The 24,398-nt window shown below is 38.1% G+C and overlaps 1 protein-coding gene across 1 annotated transcript; it reads left to right on the top strand.

Moving 5' to 3' along the window:
• Positions 1–21,992: 21,992 nt before the first annotated feature.
• Positions 21,993–23,171, top strand: Cabs1 (calcium binding protein, spermatid associated 1). Its single transcript, XM_041671082.1, has one exon. It carries the CDS (start codon positions 21,993–21,995, stop codon positions 23,169–23,171), a length of 1,179 nt encoding a protein of 392 aa, XP_041527016.1.
• The last annotated feature ends 1,227 nt before the right edge of the window (positions 23,172–24,398 follow it).

Raw genomic sequence — 24,398 nt, 5'->3', positions numbered from 1 at the left:
TGTATTTCAATGTGAACTGTGCAATCTCTGCCAATTTTTCAGAAGAAGCATATCATGCAAACTATGTCTGAATTTCTGAAATATGCTTGTAGCCCTTGTTCACGGGAACATTAAAAGAGGAGATTAATCCTAAATATATAATCTTAACAGTTTTTAAAAGTGAGTATGCCATGTCAGGAGCTACCCCTCAGAGGAAAAACCAGACAAATCATGTAAGCATTCCAGAAGGTTCCTCTATGCTTCCTTCTAGTAATGGCCCTACATGCAAAACAAACAGCACTGTGACATGTATCACTTCAATCTTGACCTCCAGAGGTCCATTTCTAACTAACTTGTAAGCTAAACATACTTGTGTAGACAGTACCATAGGATCGCAAGTGCTGCTTTAGGAGGAGCCAGTTCTTTTCCCCCCGCATGCCATCCACAGCTCCAAACACTGCAAATCTCAGAGCTTTCCTGACATCATCTTCTTTACCCTTATTGCATTGTTGCTTCTCTTTTAATATTTTATTTTGACTTTAATATTGTTTTCTTTTTGCTTCTTAAAGACATTTTCTGTCTTTTCATCCTATACAGAGCTATATAAAAACTGAGATTAATCTAATTATAGCATTCCTCCTTCCCTTTCCTTCCTAAACTCTCCTATATATGTCTCCTTGATCTCTTTCAAATTCAGTCTCTTTTTTCACTAATTGTTATTGCATGCATATGCATACATCACACATACACATATAATACACACATTATATACATATATATATATATATATATATATATATATATATATATTTCCTAAAAATAACTTGCTCAATCCATATAATGTTATTTGTATGTATGTTTCCAGGGCTCATCATTTGGCACTGGGCAGCCAACTAGTATGCTCTTCCCTGGGGAGGACCATCTCTCCCACTCCTATCTTTCCTTAATTAATAGTAATTCTTTGTGCAGAGTTCAGGCCTCATTGGCTTTTCTTCCTCCAGTTTTGCATGTCCATTGGTGTCTTATTTGTCCAGCTCATGTTTGGATAGTCATGTTGGTGTTACTTCATAGGTATAGCTTCCGACATTGCTAGGAGACAAACTCTTAGAGCAGCTCCCAAATCCTTTTGCTCTTACCATCTCTCTGTCTCCTCTTCCACAATGTTCCCTGACTACTGAAGAACCCAAATATTGCCCAAGATAATTTGGGCAATTATATGCATGTATAACATATGCTACCCTCAACAACTGTAGAGAGACTAATCAGGCGTCAGCTTCTTATAATCTTTAACAAGAGCTATTCTTAATTCATTTCACATTATTCCCAATTATTTATTAAGTCTTTGACAAAGGCACTGCTGAAAATACAAAAACAGAAAATGTAATACTCATTTTCAAAGAACTGATAGTTTATTTTGGGAGCAAAGTGCTCACTTCCCTTATTTTTCAAATATTAATAGAGGGTTTAATTATTTTTCAGCTCCAGGCGTGGAGTAATCAAGCTGGGAGCAAAATGGGCAAAATCTGAGCAACACATTAAATAATCAAAACAATATAAATTCATAGCTTCAACAAAGAAGAAATCACTTACTGGAAATGTTCTCGGATTTGCAATTTGGGTAAAATTTTAGGAGCTGAGTTAAGAAAAACTTTCCAGGCATAATAAAAGGCATGAACAATTTCATAAAAATAAAATTTTACGATTCTATTGAGGCAATGTCTGATTCTACATGTCCCCTTAGCATCTACATCTTCAGGCCCAGAGAAAGAGCAGCAGAGCTTGAAAAAGCCCCAGCTACTCTCGCTCAAATAAGTTTCCCTCTTTCAGGTCTCTATAATCACAATAGAGTCTATGACACTTAATCAAGACTGACTGTTATTAGTCCTTCAAATCTCACTATGTATGGGACACAATTAGGTTCTAAGATTTCCACCTGTTCCTAGCCCCACACTCAACAGCAATGTCTGCCTCACTTCCACCGACCTAACAGCTAAGGATCCATCAGACAACATCTGAGAACACCAGCACAAATGTTCCCACTTTTCTAAAGCCTGTCTTTAGGTGATTAAAGCACCGATGTATTTGAAAGTGATTTTTCTTTTGTTCTATAGCTATAAAAATTTTTCATGAAACAGCCGCATTGTAGAAGCATGATATTTGGGGCAGCCTGAATCCGTATTTCCAGGCTGTGGTCATTGCTATTTGCATCCAGAATAAACTATCTCTTATGTGAAAGCTGTGCTTTCACACCAACAATAGGTATTTTACTCATGAAATGTGTGCTGCCAACAAGGTTAGCGTTTTAGTGCAGTTAAACAACTGTTCTGTGAAAATCATTTTTGAGCTAAAAAGGACCATGTTCTCTGTTTCCTAGTTCATACCTCCTCCTTCGACATAATCCTTTGGATGAAAGGGTGGAAATGTCTTGTTGGAGCCTCCACGGACGTTAGTGAAAACGAATTCTGGAAACTGAGTATTATTATCAACTGAAAAACAAAATTGAACTATTCACCTCAATGAAAGGGCGGGGGGGGCAATGAATTAAGACTTCTTAGACTACTAAAGAAAAGACAGAGGAAAAAAATAGAATTTCAAGATGAAGTTTCTTGATATACAAAGCTTCGGTTTCATTGTCCAAGATTCAACTTTTAAAACCGGTAGGCGGAAATCTTTAGATCTTAAAAGATGAGTTTGTGCCAGCTAAGGATTCTGCATCTGAGGCTATTGACGTCCTTGAAATGAAAAACCTGTACATATAATCTCTAATTGAATCAACTTTCCATCCTTAAGTACATTTTACTGCACTAGATTTCCAAATAATTGCTTCAATTCCCTTGAAGAGCGATACTGATGTCATGGAAATGGTACCGTCAAGCTCCTAAGTGATAACATTACAATTGTTCTTATTGAGGCATTGACTATAACTGTGGGTATTTGGCACTTGTTCAAATGTGTAATGAAATAGTATTAAGGTGAGCCAGAACATAAGAAAACTTGAGAAAGTTTCTTCAAAATATTGCTAAAGAGGTTGAATTAACTAGTTTTTCCAGCTCTTTTTATCACAATCAATATGGGATTTTATGTGTTATATGAAAATATATATGAGTAAAAATGTATAATTACAAATTTGGAAATTTGTAATTTCAGAATGCCTAGATTGGGCAAGAATATGGCCACCCAGAAAGTCCAGGCTGAAGCGCTATACCATCTGGTAACCCATTCTTGCAGCACCCCCTGAAGAAAAGTGACCGAAATTCAAGAGACATTTAGACTCATGTTTTTAATGGAGGTTTTGGAACACATACCAATAAATAGCTCCAGCAAGCAGCACGGTAGGAGTGTTCTATTTTTGTCCATTATATACATGAAACAGTTTCAGAAACTAGATGTAACTACTGTCAAGCTTACTAAAGGAAACAAATGTTCAAGAGATTGGCATGTTATTTACATGCTTTAAGAGAGAAAATATATGCTGTTATATGGTACTTAATTTCTTGGTATTTTAACTATATTTTTTCAGATATTGAGCATATCGCAATCCTGTCTTTAAAAAAATAACAGCCTATAAGGCAGCAATCTACTAAAGAATGTAAGCTAGTAAATGATCATATTCCTAAAATGCTACTGTAGTGTATTGAATTTTTGAAAGGATACAGAAAGGAACACTTTTAAAGAAGAATGTGGCATTAGAAGCTAAGGAGTTAGTATTTTAAAGACTTTTTAGTCTTTAAGATATGAGCTTTGCCTCTTTAAATTTGGCCATAAACTTCACTGCCTGTCTGAAAATACAATTAGGAAAGTCAGAAGACACTCCCTCTCCTCTCTTTTGTCTTGGGATTAGCTCAGAAGCAATCTCTTAGATGTGGCTCCACCCCACCCACCCAAACTTGTCCCACCTCTGCTGACAAATAATAAAGGAGGAAGATCTGGAACCTCTGTTTGTTCCTCAGATTTATGATTTCTCAGTCCAAATTTATCCTCATGTGTTGATGAAAATCTGAAGCCAGAAGGCAGCAGAGAAACTAAAGAATCCTTATAAGGTAAATACTGAATAAATCAGAACTTTTAGAGGAATTTTTTCTTCGAACATCCACTTTTTCTGATAATTCTTTTGTTTGGACTTTAACTGTGACTGAATGTAGATGCCTTAATTAAGAAAATGCAACAAATAGATAAAAAAAATCTTAACATGAAAATGAAGATAAATTTATAAAATGAGATCTTTGCTGTAGTATTCTGGGGAAAATGTGTTTGCAAGCTACACGGCTGACTCCTTCCTATTTCTGACTATAAGATATAGAAAGAGACAAACACTGTCTTGCTCTGCCTGGTTAAAAACTGTTGATGTTAGCAAAGAGAGAACTTTATTCACACATTATCATTTCTGACAATGGACCAAAAGGAGCTAAGTATTTTCTATTACTAGTTAAACAAATATCTTACCTTAATGTCAATATTAGTGGAACATACATAAATTATTTCTAATACTAGTAGAACATAAATTATTTCTGCTTTTTTTTTTGTTTTGGTTGGTTGGTTGATTGGTTGGTTGGTTTTTATTTATTTATTTATTATTCTTTGTTGTTGTTGCTGCTGTTTGGGTTTCTCTAGACAGAGTTTCTCTGTGTAGCCCTCGGTGTCCTGGAACTTACAATGTAGACCAGGCTGCCTCTCCCTCCTGAGTGCTGGGGTTAAGCTTATGTACCACCACCTATTGGCATATTTCTGCTATTTTTTAAGTTCGCATCTATTGCAATTCAATGGACAAAAAAACAGAAAAATTCTGTACCTTTCCTTACAGGGAATTCCTACAAGACAAGATGAAGATCTTGATCCTGGCTGTGACCACCTTGAATTTTGTGACTTACTTTCCAGTAAGTTTTTTGTGTATTTAAGATAGCACTATTTTTAAAGAACTAAATATTAAGGGGAGGAAATAAACCTAGATTATAAATTATCTAAGAAACAGCGATTTGTGAATAAAACATCATTGCATTTTATATTCTATTTATAGAATAGAAATGTACTTTTATAAGGGATACCAAAGATTACTGGATATCCCTCAGAAGGAAACTACTTAGAGATTATTTGTGCTGATGTGAATAACTGCCCTCTATCTGCTAATGATATGAAACATAGATTATTAACTAATTGAACTTCAGTTGGCTTTGCTTATGCCAAAGGGACAATAGGTAATCCTACTGAGGAAGACTCTCCAAAGAGAAAACCTTCACCTTTCCCTGATAGAAGTTTATTTTTGTTAAAATTACTTATATAAGCTAGCCCTGGAGATGCACACCTGCACCAGAGCTACTCAGGATGCCAAGATCTAAAGATCACAGGTTCAAAGCCTGCCTGGGCTACAGAGTGAGTTTAAGGTCACCCTAGGCAACTTGGCAAGATCCTACCTCAAAAATTAAAGGTCAAACAAGGATTAAGGATACAATTAGGGGTAACTTTCTTGCCTAGCAATGTAAGGTCTTGGGTTTAATTCCTAGTGTCACAATTAATTATTTAATCATAAAGTTAAACAGACCATGCCTGGTAATATAAAATTTGAAAGGTTCTCTGTACACATTTTTTACTCTATAATAGATTGCTTACTGGGACTTAAGCATGGAGGGTACTTGATTCTAACACCAGCTTCTCCTCACAGTGATATTGTGTATTTCTAACTTAATTAATGAGAAATTAATTAAGACAAAAGTAAAGACCTTCAGAATGCTGTTTTATTTAATAGATTTGGTTCTATGTGTTGATGTGTGGTTTGTTTTCATGACATATCTACAAGGAAAATGTCATACAAAAGACTTGTACTTCTTTCCCTTTAGTATAATGGGAGTCAGGAAATACACAGTAAGAGAAAGCAACATTTTTCTGCCAATCCACCTTTATCCAACTATACAGCAAGTAACACATCATCCATCCTAAAAACCGAAGAAAATTCACCCACAGAAGATTTAAGTAGCTATTCAGCACCTTTAGAAGGGATAGTAAAGATTACTGGATCTCCCTCAGAAGGAAACCGCTTAGAGATGATTCGAGAAAACTTGCATAACTTCCCTCCATCGGGTAATGATGTACTACATAGATTATTGACTAATTGGACTTTAGTTGGCTTTGCTTATGCCAAAGGGACAGTAGACAATCCTACTATGGAAGACTCTCCAAAGAGCAATGCTTCACCCTCCTATGATGCTATCCAGGATAAATCTTCTGTTTCCAGCTTTGCAGCTAGTTCCCAAATAACACAGAGAAGGAGAAGGAAGTCACTTTCTAGGGAAAGCAGCATCTCATTACCTGTGTCGCTAACCCACTATCAGGGCAGGATGGAATTGCCTGACGTTGCTGACTTAGATACAGACTCAGAAATAACTGAGAGTCATGAACACTTCCCATCATGGTTTGCTTCTGATTCTGCTACAAATATGCAAAATTCTATGGAGAATTTCATTGCCTTGGCAGATGAGGGTCCTATTGACACATCAAGTGAAAACAGTTTTCTTAGAACTGCTACCACTATTAATGAGGAAGCAGAACAAGAAGATGTAATTTTTATTGACTCTACAGCCCCTATAGAAAAAGGTATATTTACTCCAAGAAGACACTTTGGAAGTTTGATAGACAGGGAAATGTCCAGTGAAGAAAAATCAACATTTTATACAGAAGTAGAGTCTGAATCAGAGGAAGATGTTTTTCAAGATACAGAAGATATTCCATCTTCAGATAATTTAAATCACTTTGAATTAGGATATAATAGCTTTGAAATGGATGGCTTTCTAGATAGCAACACTGCAAATTCCCTTTCCAAATTAATTATTATACCTTGTACTGAAATAACAATAAGTGACAGAGACCTTTATGTTCCTGAGGAAGAAAATGTTGATACCCTATATGTCACTAGCCCTATAAACAAGAAAATAAACTTTAAGCCTATGGCCACCAAAACAAAATTTAATAGTTTAGATGTAAGTTCAGGTATTAAGAAAAACATAGATATAGGTGATGTTGAAGTCTCTACACCCAGTAATTCTGTTCACCAAATTGAAAGAATGGGTTACTCTAGACCACTTAATACATACTATGATGATATCTCTAAACCAATTATTATTGCTATGAAAGACCTAAAAGACCCATATGTTACCTGGGAAACAGTCAAAAATAAGCAACTATCTTCCACAATGGACAATGGAGACATTATTGATCTCAGAAATGGCTATCCAATGCCTACTGACATCAGTGCAAAAAACACTGACAGACCAGCCAATAAAAGAACAACAGCAAGAAATGAAGCAAGCAATAGCTTCCATGTCAATATTGGTATAATAAACAATAACTTGAATAATGAGAAAGAGAAAGTTAAATTAGACTTCCCTTCAATAATTGCTGACTCACCAATAAAGAAATACAACATAAAAATCAATGACTTTGAAACTCTAAAAAGAAAACTGAGTGACCTAGGGAGTGCTTCAGGCAGCCAATCAATGAAGAATGAGGAAGAGACTGTATTCATTGCTGACTCCAGTGATCCTTTCAGTCCTCCTCAAGAAACAAACTCTGTGAAGAAACTTTACTGGGCAGCCATTATGGCACAGAAAACTTACTCACCTAATAACATTACCACAGCAGCATCAAATATAGGCATGATTTCAGGCTCTCATGATGATGAAAACATGCTTAATAGCCAAAGATACGAAACAGAAAACTCTTTTGAGGAAGGTGCAACACTGAACTATGAGGCTGATCTCCAGAATGAGGAAAGCATTGAATCAGAGGAGGATGGTACACTTGAGAAAGAAAACATTAACTATTACACTAATGTTCTACCCATGGAAGAAGACTATATTCTTAAAGAAGACAGGCGGGCCACTACACATTACTCAATGAACCCTGATGCATATGGCACTATAACATTCAGATGGACTAGTCAACCAAGAGCTGGCCAAGCAGGATTTCAACATACTGAAAATGCTGTCTCAAAAACTCTCTTTGGAAAACTTAATCCAGAAGTTCAAAGAAAAATGATTGCAACAGACACTACTAGTGACTCTAACCATGATGAACTTTCTAGTGACACCCATTACAGAATGATACAGGAAAATGTCCCAAGCATTTATACCTTTACCCGAGAAACTGTACCTGAGTCTATAAAAAGTGATTTTAGTATTCCAATGAGGGGTGATGTAAATCCTGACAAAGCTATGAAGGGTAGGAGCAGAAAAAATTTCATTGCTTCCTTTAATCTGGTTAATGTCACCAAAATGCCTCCAAGTGACACCATCCTTTTCCCTTACCCTTCTGCCTTGGAATCTAAGGAAGGCAATGACAACAGTGGCACCTCTGCTCCCTCTGTAGAAGATGTCCGTCCTGTAGGACTAAAGTTCCTGTTAATCCCCAATCAGAAAATATCTAGAACTGCTGCTGCTCTTGGTGGCAATGACAGGACATCTTATTCAGCAGAGATGTCACAGGTATCAGAACCAACTGAAGAACACTGGACTTCCATTGACCAGGACTGGAAAGTCATTGATGACCCAAGTGCCGCTGATCCCTTCTCCCAGGGCTCCGCTGTTCCTGTAGAGGGTCTTATGTTTTTTCCAGAGAATATCATAAATGTAGCTGACATACACACCACTGAATATGGAGAAAACAGCGGTGACCCTGACAGCATGACCTTCTCATCTGATATAGCCACCCAAGCAGCAACTCACAGTAAAAGAGGGATAAATCAAGATGCTGAGTTTGTAAGTCACCATGTCCAACAAACAGCTGCCAGTCCACCTGCAGAAGAAAGAGCCACCTTGGGAAATGAGGGTAGACCATTTTCCAGTAATGACAACACTGTTGTGGAGGAGAAATTCTACATTTCTGGAGACAATATTCCAGTAAATTTAGAAGAGTTAAATGCAATGAAAGCTACCCCACTCCTTCTTAATCCTGTAGTTGCTTCTACTCAAGAGGAAGGACTTGGAAATCCAGGAGAAACATTTTATCCTGGTTCCACAGGGAGCACAGCACAGCTAAGACAGGTTCAGGCTCGAGATTCACTTCCTCTTGGGAGCCTGGATCAGCAGAGCACAGACTCTTCCACTAACGATTCTCACTTACCCAGCAAAGTGGCCTTTTCTTTTCTTGGCTTCACTAAAAACAAAAACTCTAAATCTGACCCAGCACTCATTATAGAAGAGGCAACAACAAAAATGAGTGATAACTCTTTTATACCTGATGATTTACTTGCTCTATCAGATACTGAAGTCCCTTCAACTGATGATGCAACCTTTATAGAAGACCTAAATAATATCCTAGATGGGGAAAAGGGTATAGTTTCTGTCAAATGGAATGATATGATTCAATACGGCGCAATTCCTTTCATGGAAAACTCGTCAGCAGAGTTACATATGGAGCCTGAGGTGAGGGAAAATAAAGGAAATTATATGGACCTCACTACCATTGGTCTTGATGAAAATACCCTTGAATTTCCATCAAATGAAAATACATTCTATGCTCTAGAAGAAGAAAGGGGCCCTACAATAAGGAAACCTACCATCATGCAAGGAGTTCTTCATAGAAGAATTGGATCTCCTGTCCCCTTTCCCTCAACACATGTCACTGAGAATCCATCAAAAGAAAATGTTGTAGAATCCAAGTCTGAACAAAAGTACAGTGCGTGGTTTTTACGAGGAGCAAATTCTGATTCTGGCAATATTGATACTTCTGTCCAATATTTGCCTGCCCCATTCTATAATAAGCCATCAAGACTCATGACTACCCACTTCCTCACTAACCAGAATGGCAAATTTTCCACCAAGATCTCAGATGGTTTCACTCTAAAGGGGAACAGCATAAGCAGAAGAGAAGGAGAGGACACTGAGAACATCAATACTTCTGATGCAGAACCAGTGACAGCTGAGATAGAAAGAAGGGAATTCCCAAGCAAAATCTCTGTTCCCACCATGAAGTTAACTAAAGTAATAGGCAGAGAACAGCTCCCCAGGAAAGGGCTCTCAGCCACAGCTTTCAATGCCCTTTGGGAAGCCAATGGCACAATGCCACCAAAGTCAAAATATAATGAAAACAAAGCTTCAAGGGAAGAGAGTTACAATTCTAGAGACATCACCATTCCTTCATATCCAGGAAGCATCAACACAGAAAGTGAATTTCCCTTTGTTTATGAAGATTCTGAGGCAAAATTCTTTAAAGAGTCATCTGCTTTATCACATATAAAGAAAACTAATACTTCACCTCGTATAACTAGTCTTTCATCTGCGGAAACCAGTGAATGGAGAGGTGTTATGAGCCATGAAGAAAATGCTAGATCTGGAGAACCCCTAATTCTACCAACAACTGAAAACAACAACCTCATTCCTGAAGACATAGCCAAGCATTCTGTCCTCATGAGTGATAAACCCTTGTCTGATTACTCTGAGTTAGAATCTGTGCCCACGGACATCATTGAATACATTGATCACATTGGTGAAACAAATAATCAATATAACCAAGTCATCAGATGCCAAAAAGGCTTAAATCACCTTACATTTACCTCAACTTCTCCTCATCAAGCTTCAGCAAATGTTATCAGAAATTCTATAAATAGTGATGCAGACTCATCATCTACTATGAAGAGTGAAAATACGTCAGAGATGACACATTCACAGGACAGCAGCATTCCTTTCGCTGAGTTTGCTGTCATCACTAATGATGGATTTCCCTTCCTCGATGATTCTGAAGATCTAAGCGGCATGGCTTTCCTCCCTTTCTCTCCAGTGAATACAATGAATGTTATGGAAGATGCGCTCATTCTGGACACTGACAGCAGTTACGAAGGAGATTCTGTGCTGTCTGGAGAAGATAATAATAGGACCAGAGGGTCTCAAGCTCAACAGAGCTCTGAAAAGCATGGAGACATTCCTGATGTCTCTACTGAGTATCTTGAAACCTCTGGCCAAATGACAAGTGACTTTTTGACTAATACTCCAGCTGCATGGTCAGATATTCTTGAAACAAAGACTGGTTACATTAACTTTATTAACGATGAGAATGTGTTTACTGCTGATTCCAATGTCCATTTCAGTCCTCCTCAAGCAAAAAACCCTGTGAAGAAACATTCCTGGCCAGCCATTATGGCACGGAAAACTTACTTACCTAGTAACACTACCACAACAAAAGTAGGCATGACTGCAGGTTCTCATGATGCTGAAAACACACTTAAAAGCCCAAGATATGAAATGGGAAACTCTTTTGAGGACGAGGCAGTGCTGAATTACGATGCTGCTCTCCAGCATGAAGAAACCACTGGATCAGAGGAGGACAAGACACTTGAGAAAGAAAACATCAAAGATTATATTGCTGTTGTACCCATGGAATATGATTATAGTCTTAAAGAAGATAGGCTGGCTACTACACATTATTCAACTAATCCTAATGTGTATGAAACTACAACATTCAGAGGAATGATGCCACCAAGAGCTGGCCAACCAGGATTTGAAAATGTGGTCTCAAAACATTGGCTTGGAAAACTTAAACCTGAAGTTCAAAGAAAAATGATTGCAAGAAACACTAATAGTGACTCTAATTATGATAAACTCTTTAGTGATACTACTTACAGAGCAATACAGGAAAATATACCAAACAATTATGCCTTTAACCAAGAAACTGTGCCTGAGTTTATAAGAAGTAATTCCAGTATTCCAATAAGGAATAAAATAAATCCTGGCAAAGCTGTGAAGGATAGGAGAAAAGAAACCTTAATAGCTTCTTTCAATCTGGTTAATGTCACCAAAATGCCTCCAAGTGACGCCATACTTTTTCCTTACCCTTCTGCCTTGGAATTTAAGGAAGGCAATGACAACAATGGCACCTCTGCTCCCTCTGTAGAAAATGTCCATTCAGTTGGACTAAAGTCCCTGTTAATCCCCAATCAGAAAATATCTAGAACTGCTGCTGCTCTTGGTGGCAATGACAGGACATCTTATTCAGCAGTGATGTCACAGGTATCAGAACCAACAGAAGAACACTGGACTTCCATTGACCAGGACTGGAAAGTCACTGATGACCCAAGTGCCGCTGATCCCTTCTCCCAGGGCTCCGCTGTTCCTCTAGAGGATCTTATGTTTATTCCAGAGAATATCATAAATGTAGCTGACATACACACCAGTGAATATGGAGACAACAGCGGTGACACTGACAGCATGGCCTTCTCATCTGATACAGCCCCCCAAGCAGCAACTCACAGTAAAAGAGGAATAAATCAAGCGGCTGGGTTTGTAAGTCACCATGTCCAACAGACAGCTGCCAGTCCACCTGCAGAAGAAAGAGCCACCTTGGGAAATGAGGGTAGACCATTTTCAAGTAAGGACAAGGCTGTTGTAGAAGAGAAAGTTTACATTTCTGCAGACAATATTCCAGTAAATTTACAAGAGTTAAATGCAACAAAAGCTACTTCACTTCTTCCTAATCCTGTAGTCGCTTCTGCTCAACAAAAAGGAAATTGTCTTGAAAATCCAGGAGAAAAATTTTATCTCGGCTCCACACTGAGCACAAAAAAGCTGACACAGGTTCAGGCTCGAGATTCACTTCCTCTTGGGAACCTGGATCAGACAAGCACAGACTCTTCCACTAAAGGTTCTCACTTCCCCATGAAAATGGTCTTTTCCCCTCCTGGCTTTATGGAAAATAAAAGGTCTAAACTGCTAACAACTGAAAGCATCATCTTTATTCCTGAAGATTTAATCAAGAATTTTGTCATCATGGGTGATCGACCATTGTCTGATGCCTTAGAGTTAGAACCTGAAGCTTCAGGTACCACTGTGTTCATGGATCTTGTTAACGAACCTGATAATCAGGCTAACCAAGATGTCAGATTTCAAACAGGCTTGAAACACCTTATGTTAAAATCAAGATTTCCCCATACAGCTTCAGTAAATGTTATCAGAAATTCTATAAATAATGCAGAGTCATCGTCTACTATGAAGAGAGAAAATATGTCAGAGATGACACATTCACAGGACAGCAGCATTCCTTTGGCTGAGTTTGATGTCATTACTAATGATGGATTTTCCTTTGCTGATGATTCTGAAGATGTAGGTGACATGGCTTCCCTCCCTTTCTCTCCAATAAATACAATGCAAACTATGGAAGATGCGATCATTCTTGACACTGGAAGCAGTAATGAAGGGGAGTCTGTGCCGCCTGGAGAAGTTAGTAATCAGTTCAAAGGATCTCTAGCTCTAAAAAGCTCTGCAAAGCGTGGAATCTTATCTGATGCCTTCGCTAGGTATTATGAAAGCTCTAGCCCTCTAACAAGTGAAAGTTTGACTTATACTTCACCGCCATGGTCAGAAACATTGGAAACAAAGACTGATTACATTGACGTCATTAATGATGAAGGGGCTGTGTTTAATGCTGATTCCTTTGTCCCTTTCAATCTTCCTCAAGCAAGGAACCCTGTAAAGAAACTCTCCTTGGCATCTATTGTGGCACAGAAAACTTATCTTCCTAATAAGACTACCATAAGAGCATCAAAAATAAGCACAAAGGCAGTCTTAAATGATGCTGAAAACACACTTAATAGCCCAAGGTATGAATCAGAAAACTCTGCTGATGAAGATACAGAACTGAACTATGATCTCCAAAATAAGGAAAGCTTTAAATCAGAAGAAGACAAAATATTTGAGGAAGAAAACACCAAAGATGACATTTATGTTGTGCCCATGGAAGATGATTATATTCTTAAAGAAGACAGGCTGGCTACTACACATTATTCAAATAACCCTGGTGCGTATGATACTACAACTTTCAGAGAAACTCTTCAACCCAGAGGTGATCAAGCAGGATTTGAAAATACTGAAAATGTGGTCTCAAAACCTCAGCTTGGAAAACTTAATCCTCAAGTTCAGAGAAAAATGATTGCAACAAACAGGAAAGGTGACTCTAATCATGATGAACTCTCTAGTGATAACACTTACAGAACGATAAAGGAAAATATCCCAAGCAATTATACCATTATCCCAGAAAATGTTAAATTTATAAGAAGTGATTACAGCATTCCAATTAGAGGGAATGTAAATGCTGGCAATGCTATGAAGGATAGGAGCAAAGAAACCTTAATAGCTTCTTTCAATCTGGTTAATGTCACCAAAATGCCTCCAAATGTCACCATCCTTTTTCCTTACCCTTCAGCCTTGGAATCTAAGGAAGGCAATGACAACAGTGGCACCTCTGCTCCCTCTGTAGGAGATGTCCGTCCTGTAGGACTAAAGTTCCTGTTAATCCCCAATCAGAAAATATCTAGAACTGCTATTGCTCTTGGTGGCAATGACAGGACATCTTATTCAGCAGTGATGTCACAGGTATCAGAACCAACTGAAGAACACTGGACTTCCATTGACCAGGACTGGAAAGTCACTGATGACCCAAGTGCCGCTGAGCCCTTCTCCCAGGGCTCCGCTGTTCCTGTAGAGGGTCTTATGTTTTTTCCAGAGAATATCATAAATGTAGCTGACATACACACCACTGAATATGGAGACAACAGCGGTGACCCTGACAGCATGGCCTTCTCATCTGATACAGCCCCCCAAGCAGCAACTCACAGTAAAAGAGGGATCAATCAAGCTGCTGAGTTTGTAAGTCACCATGTCCAACAGACAGCTGCCAGTCCACCTGCAGAAGAAAGAGCCACTTCGGGAAATGAGGGTAGACCATTTTCCAGTAATGACAAGGCTGTTGTAGAAGAGAAAAACTTCATTTCTGCAGACAATATTCCAGTAAATTTAGAAGAGTTAAATGCAATGAAAGCTACTTCACTCCTTCCTAATCCTGTAGTCGCTTCTGCTCAACAGGAAGGACTTGAAAATTCAGGAGAAACATTTTATCCTGATTCCACAGAAAGCACAGAACAGCTAAGACAGGTTCAGGCTCGAGATTCACTTCCTCTTGGGAACCTGGGTCAGATGAACACAGATTCTTCTAGTAAAAGCTCTCACTTCCCCATGAAAATGGCCTTTTCTTCTCCTGGCTTTATGGAAAATAAAAGTTCTAAACTGCTAACAACTGAAAGCATCATCTTTATTCCTGAAGATTTAATCAAGAATTTTGTCATCATGGGTGATCATCCATTGTCTGATGCCTCAGAGTTAGAACCTGAAGCATCAGGAACCACTGTGTTCATGGATCTCATTAACGAACCTGATAATCAGGCTAACCAAGATGTCAGATTTCAAATAGGCTTGAAACACCTTATGTTAAAATCAAGATTTCCACATAAAGCTTCAGCAAATGTTATCAGACATTCTATAAATAATAATATGGACTCATCATCTACTATAGAGAATGAAAATATGTCAGAGATGACACATTCACAGGACAGCAGCATTCCTTTGACTGAGTTTGATGTCATTACTAATGATGGATTTTTCTTCCTTGATGATTGTGAAGATTTAGGCGATATGGCTTCTCTCCCTTTCTCTCTAATGAATACAATACACACTATGGAAGATGTGCACATTCTTGACACTGATGGCAGTTATGAAGGAGAGTCTCTGCTGCCTGAAGAAGATAATAATAGGATCAAGGTATCTCGCTCTCTAAAAAGCTCTGCAGAGAAGGGGGTCTTTTCTGATGCCTCCACTGGTTATCATGTAACCTCTGACCCACTAACAAGTGACTTTTTGACTAATAATCCAGCTCCATGGTCAGACACATTCGAAACTAAGACTGATTACATTGACGTCATTAATGATGAAGGGGCTGGGTTTAATGCTGATTCCTTTGTCGCTTTCAATCTTCCTCCATCAGGAAACTCTGTGAAGAAATTCTCCTCAGCATCTTTTATGGCACAGAAAACCTACCTTCCTAATAAGACTACCATAAGAGCATCAAATATAAGCACAACTGCAACCTCAAATGATGCCAAAAACACACTTCATAGGCCAAGATACGAATCTGAAAATGCTGTTGTTGAAGATGCAAAACTGAACTATGAGGCCAATCTCCAAAAAAAGGAAAGCATTAAATCAGAAGAGGATGATACAGTTGAAGAAAAAAACATCAATTACTACATTTATATTGCACCCATGGAAGATGGTTATATTCTTAAAGAAGACAGGCTGGCTACTACACATTATTCAAATAACCCTGATGCATATGATACTAAAACTTTCAGAGAGACTCTTCAACCCAGAGCTGGCCAACCAGGACTTAAAAATACTGAAAATATGGTCTCAAAACCTCAGCTTGGAAAACTTAATCCTGAAGTTCAAAGAAAAATGATTGCAAGAAACACTAATAGTGATTCTAATCATGATGAACGCTTTAGTGATACTACTTACAGAATGATGCAGGAAAATATCCCAATCATTTACACCTTTACCCCAGAGACTGTGCCTGAGTTCATAAGAAGTGATTCCAGCATTCCAGTGAGAGGTGATGTAAAACCTCACAAAACTGTGAAGGATAGGAGCAAAGAAACTTTAATAGCTTCTTTCAATCTGGTTAATGTCACCAAAATGCCTCCAAGTGACACCATCCTTTTCCCTTACCCTTCTGCCTTGGAATCTAAGGAAGGCAATGACAACAGTGGCACCTCTGCTCCCTCTGTAGAGGATGTCCGTCCTGTAGGACTAAAGTTCCTGTTAATCCCCAATCAGAAAATATCTAGAACTGCTGCTGCTCTTGGTGGCAATGACAGGACATCTTATTCAGCAGAGATGTCACAGGTATCAGAACCAACAGAAGAACACTGGACTTCCATTGACCAGGACTGGAAAGTCATTGATGACCCAAGTGCCGCTGATCCCTTCTCCCAGGGCTCCGCTGTTCCTGTAGAGGGTCTTATGTTTCTTCCAGAGAATATCATAAATGTAGCTGACATACACACCAGTGAATATGGAGACAACAGCGGTGATCCTGACAGCATGACCTTCTCATCTGATATAGCCACCCAAGCAGCCACTCACAGTAAAAGAGGGATCAATCAAGCTGCTGAGTTTGTAAGTCACCATGTCCAACAGACAGCTGCCAGTCCACCTGCAGAAGAAAGAGCCACCTCGGGAAATGAGGGTAGACCATTTTCCAGTAATGACAAGGCTGTTGTAGAAGAGAAAAACTTCATTTCTGTAGACAATATTCCAGTAAATTTAGAAGAGTTAAATGCAATGAAAGCTACTTCACTCCTTCCTAATCCTGTAGTTGCTTCTACTCAAGAGGAAGGACTTGGAAATCCAGGAGAAACATTTTATCCTGGTTCCACAGGGAGCACAGAACAGCTGGCACGGCTTCAGGCTCGAGATTCACTTGCTTTTCTGAACCTGGATCAGCCAAGCACAGACTCTTCCACTAAAGGGTCTCATTTACCTATGAAAATGGCCTTTTCTCCTCCTGGCTTTATGGAAAATAAAAGTTCTAAACTGCTAACAACTGAAAGAATCATCCTTATTCCTGAAGATTTAATCAAGAATTTTGTCATCATGGGTGATAAACCATTGTCTGATGCCTCAGAATTAGAACCTGAATTATCGGATATCATTGCGTTCATGAATCTCATTAACGAATCTGATAATCAAGATAGCCAAGTCATCTGCCTTCAAACAGGCTGAATCTCATTACCTTCAGCTCAAGTTTTCCTTGTCAAATAGCATCAGAAATTCTGTAAATAATGATGCAGGCTCAATACTATGGAGAGAAAAAAGATTATACCAGAGATGCTACATTCACAGGACAGAAGTATTCCTTTGACTGAATTTGGTATCGTGACTAATGCCGGATTTTTCTTTCTTGATGATTCTGAAGAATTTGTCATCATGGCTTCCCTCTCTTTCTCTCTAATGAATACAATGCACACTATGGAAGATAAGCTCATTCTTGCACGGACCGCAGTTGTGAAGGTGAGTCTGTGCTGCCTGGAGAAGACAATAATAGGATCACCGAGTATCAAGCTCAACAGTGCTCTGAAAAACGTGGTGACATTCCTGATGTCTCTACTGAGTATCTTGAAACCTCTGGCCAAATAACAAGTGACTTTTTGACAAATATTCCAGCTGCATGATCAGATATCTTTGAAACAAAGATTGATTACACCTATTCCATTAACAATTATGCTTCTTCGAGATTAAAAATGATCTTATATTGGACTCCCTGGGCATAATTTCTCTTCCCTTTCATTTCGACTTAGATTTCAATGAACATAGATGACATTTTTTTTCCTTGGGATAAACTACGCCTAGTATATTGTACTACATAGATATTATATCTGAGAATAGTGATTGTGAGCATGTTTCAAATAATTATGTCTTTGAGTTAGTAAATAAAGCAAAAAATGCCCCTATTACAAGGAACATATTCTGATCTATCCCAAAAGACAAGTGCATATCATGCATAACATACCACAATTGATGCTTTATATGGTCTATCTAAAGCAATACCTTCAGAGGTATAAGCAAAAGAAAGTTAGTAATCTATGGCCCCTAGAGAGGAAAACAAGAACATTGATACTGGTACCATTGTCTTCCAAGATGCTGATGACTGTGAGTGTAACAAAGCTCATATATTCGTAGCTTATATCCTATCTGATGGAAGTCCGAATTTATCTTCTATTTTTCTAATAAAACATATTTTGGAGAAAATACAACAAATGTTAATGATGACAATGCGGTTCTCTCTGAAAACTCTGACTTAGGAAATAGTCACCACTCATTTTCTTTTCAGACACAGAATCACAATGGATACTGCTGCCATGCTATCAAAAATAGTCAAATTTTTCTTAAGAAATACCAAGTGCCTATTGCTTATAAGATATTTATGTCCTTAGAAGCAAAAACTACCACCTCCAATATAGCTGCTTTCACTGAAAATGGAGCAGATGTATTACGATATCTGATTCAAGGCTTGGTGCTTCTCGTTTAGTTCTACTTTTCACTGATTTCTACAAAAATAAAGAATTTTTAATCAGTACAGGTATTAATTCTTTTTTCTGAAAGTTGTCTTCTATTAAGCCAAAATGTCTACTCTCTTATTTAGGACAATGGTAACAAAGAGAAACATGCACAGGTCTAATCTACATGGGAAGTAGAAAGTAGAAAAAGACAAGATCTCCTGAATAAATTGGGAGCATGGGGATCTTGAAGGAGGGTTGAAGTAGAAGGGGAGAGGCGGGGAGGGGAGCAGAGAAAAATGTAGAGCTCAATAAAAAATCAATAAAAAAGGAAAAAAGAGAAAGTGTCATGTGAGAATAATAACTCTTTTTTATTTACTAACTCAGACATATGTAGATATGTAAAATCTTTCTAAACAGAAATTCTGGTGTCCGGTTGTTGTCTAGTTGATTCTTTGAAAATTGTACATGCCATATTTCCTGACCCCTCTCTGCACAAATGAAGTGTCAACAATGAACATCATTTTGATATCAGCGTTTATGGTTTCTATTATCCCAGAAAATCATTAATGTGCCTTCCTGTGAACTTATTAAAAATATCCCTGTTTTTACTAAGAAATTCCATTTTTCATATAAGACTTTTACCATAATCCAGAAGAAGTTACTACTTAGAAGAATGCATAAGCACAGGGGCAAATTCCTCAAGTTTCAAGCAAATGAAATACACACAGGAATCAAGCAAGGTTTTGTTAACACTGCCAAAATAAGACTTGACAGTAGGTGTAACTTGGAAACCTTACTAAGCAAGGATATAGTGTACCAAATAATAGGATCTGGATTCTGACTATGAAGAGGTTGTTATGCATATTAGACAAAATTTACATATGGTAATTAGGTCTGTTAAGTCACGTAATATCTGGGTTGGCAGTAATCTTCACACTATATTCCCTGAAAGAGACAGTCTATTTCAAGACTTAAAATTCAGCACATACTTTGTAAACTTTAATGGATTGTATACAAAATAAAGTGTATCTTTCAAAAATGAAGGGCTTGAAAAACAGATGGTAAGAACATTTGCCTTTCAGAAGAAATAAGAGGACTATCTATACTCAATGGGATTCTATCTCACAGAAAAACTAATAATAAAAGGGTTGATATGACCACAAAAACAACCCTGAAAATTAAATGTTATTTTGAACTTGCCGTCAATGAAGATGGAACTCTCTCCTCATCTGGCATAGCCTGCTGGAGATCACAGGCTCATGAAAGAATATGTTCTTCATGGTTCTAATTCTGTTCAACACACAAATATCCTATCATATACAATAGCTGATTTGAGAATGACTATTATGTGTCTTCCTTTATTAATTTGTGATATTTCTATCTAAAACTAAATAACCTGGACCTATCTTACAATTTCCTTTTCTGTGATACTCACGACATTCCCTAGATCAGCAAAGACACTGGGGGAATGGTATGGTGAGGTGAGCCACAGTCCTCACATTACATAGTCAAGGCAGGAGAATCCCAAATTCCACGAAAACCTAGGCTATGTAGCTAGACTCCGTCTCAAACAGTCAACAAACAAAGCAAGAAAAAGGAAAATGAACTATTGTAAAAATCAGTAGTGACAACCTTATAGTACAAAAACATTTCTGGAGAAACTATTCTTGATTTTTTAACTGTGTGCCTTAAATCTGTTCTTGTATGTCTACAAAGACTGGTATCATATCTTGGACATTCCATAGCTAAAAGGAAGCTGTGATCTCTGTGTCCATAGTTAAGAAATGTTTTTGTACCTGAGGTGGAGACTGTCACTCAAGTCATGATGCTCCCAACTTTCTGCGCAATTGATGTGTATGAGTGAAAATTCCATTACCTGATTCATGGGGTAAGAGACTGGCTTTAAACATTGACGCGGAATTTCTTTCCCCTTAATGTAATCATCTAAGCCTCCAAGTCAGCTGTGCAATGGTTGTCTGCTAAAATATTATTATGAAACTTCCATCTGAAATGGATATCTTGTAGAGCAGTTACTGTGACTTCAGCTCTGGTTCTTGCTGCTTCATGAATTTAAATAGATGACACCAACTTCCTGTCACAAACTCCTGTCTTCTGAGGTTGAAATAACTTGGGGAGGAGAGAATCCGTGAAAACCTAAATCTACAAAACTTGGCCTACTGTTTGTCAAGTTAACTGAAGAAAAGTTTTTCCAATCTATTAACAGTATTGTTATTATTCCTACTTAAAAATGTAATTTCTCAAAGAAAACTGGCTGAAGTTTTGCTGCACAGTTATCTTCTCTAGTTTTATTTCACTATGAAAGTGTTTTTTCAAGTTTAGACATTTAAGCATCATGAATCTCAGAGACGTATCTGCACTCGGTGCGCTTGAATCCAGTTACTGAGCTTTGGGCAAGGGGCTGGAGGTTAAAATACACAGACACAGACAAAGAGACAGCGACAAGGGTCGTCCTTGAATTCCCCAAGAATGCCCCCTTTATTGTGTTCAGGGGCAGATTATATAGAGATAGCCACGCCCCAGCCAAACCCACCAGAAACCACTCTCCTGCCATCAGGAACTCCTGAAGGTCTCGTGCTCAGAGCAGCTGTAGGCACTCAGATCAGGGGATTACAAGAAATTCAGGATCTGGGGTCTCACTGGTCCCAACAATGTGGCTCTGCCTTCCAAAGTACACTGTCACTTGATTGTAAAATGGTTGATCTCACACAGATGCTGATAGCCCACGCATCCAGAGTTTCCATTACTGGTAAGCCACAAAGTACCTACCAAGCTTGTGTGTGTCAGTGTCAAGCGACACCAGCACCGTATCAGAAGGCATATGCCTGTAAGCAGAAATATGGTAAATCCTAGGTTCTCTAAAAATGAAGTATTTAGTGTGGATTTTTATGTTGTAAGCATAATTCCATAATCTTTTCTTCTAATATTAATAGTCATTCTAGTAAATGTCTAATCACAGTCAAGAAACAGCCTCCAAGGGGAGCCTTTGTCATAAGCTGGGTGGCTGATGTAACAATCCCCATGATGACCTGTGCTTCAGTCACTGTACTGATCACTACTCACCTGCCCAGGAAGCCAGTAAGCTCAGAGGAAACACCTGTAAGAGTACTCGGTGCTCCTGTGCCTCATGGCTGAAAATGAATCACCCAAAATTTATTCTCGTCCTCCAAGAGAGAGCAGTAAAACACCAACGGAAGCAGCCATTTTCTTTGGGACTGACAACACCATGCCGAAATCAGAAACTACTATTACCTCTGAAGGAGACCACATTACTTCAGTGAATGAGTGCACACCAGATGGTGATTTTTCTACTACAGCCAATAAGCTCACACCTACAAAGGAAAAAATCAAGTTAGAAGATGATCTTGAGGCCACCCTGAAGTCAACAGCTCTTCCAGAGAAAGAAATTACTACTCCAACTGAAACTACCATCTCTAAAGCTAAGGAGTCAATTACTGAAAATTTCATTCCGGGGAAAATGGGAAGCATCTCACCCCCAGTTGGTACTGTTTCCTTAATAGATCTCTCCAGTAGCGTGGCAAAAGAAGACATCTTCTTAGCCACCATTGACACAGGAGACAAAGAAGGCCTACCTACTACCGAGCTCTCTGACACACTGCAGGACAGCACTGCCAAATCGGAGGACACCTCTGCACTTCCAGATGAAAACACAGAAACTGATGGTAGCTCCTCAATCGATTCCAATGATCCTGATGATGGAGCTGTCCAGGTCACGGACTCCTTGAGTCCCGAGGCTGAGCTACCTCCCTCTACTGAGAACGAAGTCACCACCACTCCAGAAACAACCAACGTTTCAGAAGAGAACATACCTGAAATTGACCTGATTGTTTCAGGGGATAGCCCCAAAGCTGTGAGAAAATTAACTGATTCGGATGAGGAAAAATTTATCACTGTTTTTGAACTCACCAACACTGCTGAAAAAGACAAAGATAACTCAGAAGATACTTTTACTGATGAGGAATCGGCTGATGGAGTCAATGCTTGGATGGAGAAAAAGACTGGGAATGAAGCAGAGACCCATTCAGTTTTGCTAACTGCCGTTGAATCCAGGTATGACTTCATTGTCCCTGCCTCAGGAACTACCAACATGGTGGAGGAACTGACCGCGAACACAACAGAAGACCTGTCTGAAAATGAAACAGAGGAATTTGAAACTAAGGTCACAGAGGAGTTTCCTGCAGTGACCTCTATAGTAGATATCCCTCAACACAAGGAAGACTCTTCTACCCATGACTCGGGTATTTTCAAATTGCTGAAAGAAGATCCTGATGAGCTAATGATGTAGAAGCAGCAACAGAAGGGAGGCAACATAGAAGTACACAACGAATTAAAAGACAGTCTTATTGTCTAAGTAGTTACTTAACAGGAAAAATCTTGAAAAGGAAAACGAAAAAACAATGTGGGCATTTAAGGCAAGTACTATTGGACTTAGAAAAGACAGATGTTTATGGACAGAGGTCATGTAGCAGAATATATTTAAGGACAATTTTAAAACCAACAATCTCAATACTTTTCTGGGTATCATGGCTTGTAATGTAACAACTTACCTTAATGTAAAATAAACCATACAAGATTTTAAAGATATGAAGGGGGCAGAGGTGAAGAGCCCATCTCTTAACACATTGAATGTTAGGTTCCATTTCAGAAAATTCTGTTATAATTTAGTGAAATTATGGCAAAAAAAAATCACATAATATGTAAAAATTACTGAAACATTAAAAAGTTTTATGAAACTTTTATTCTAAAATTTTTCTTTTTAATACCACAAATATGATTCTCTTCTATTAAAATATATATTTGAAACCCTCTAATGTCAGAATTAAAGCTTCCTTGTAATTGCTTAACACCCATGTGTAACATAAGAAATCAGACATACTTCTTGGTTCATATTTGATGCTAACTAAAACAAAATATTAGTTTTACATGTGTTCATTTGAAAAATAATGTATAAACATGAGTTGATTTAATGTTCTTACTGTTAAGATTTATATCCTGAATTTTTGTCAATTTTTTTTTCAGATCATAAATGAATATCGTACTCTCCTTAGGCAGTTGGCTAGCAATTCAAGGACACGTATCTTCATCTTTTTTTTCTGATACAGACTTTCCAAATAAGTCTGTTGTCATAGTGCTGATTCTCCTCAATAAATCATTCTGGAAGCAACTGGTTAACCATGTGTGATGTGTTTGATATTCTGGTATAAACTCTTAAGAGTCATACAGAAAAAAATTAAAAGTCTTGCTTAAAAAACAGAAATAGCATTATTCTATAAAGATCCATAATTTCCTTTTCTTAAAACTGAAGAAATTAAAACATGCCAAAACACAGAGTAAATAGCAAATATCATGTATGAGAGAGGATGTTTAAGTAGACTCTGGACTAGGATAAGTGTGGTACTGTGTTTAATTCCAGAAACACGTTATTATACAAACATTTGAGATGTATCAGATCTTGGATATCACAGCTCATCTCTCAACAATGAAGTACTTGGAAAAAAATAAATTGGAATAC

This window comes from Microtus oregoni, unplaced genomic scaffold (assembly GCF_018167655.1).
Source record: "Microtus oregoni isolate MIOR12 unplaced genomic scaffold, Mior012 000021F_ref0000039, whole genome shotgun sequence".
NCBI classification, from domain to species: domain Eukaryota; kingdom Metazoa; phylum Chordata; class Mammalia; order Rodentia; family Cricetidae; genus Microtus; species Microtus oregoni.
Note: the sequence above shows the minus strand (reverse complement) of the source record. Positions and strands in the feature narration are given on the sequence as shown.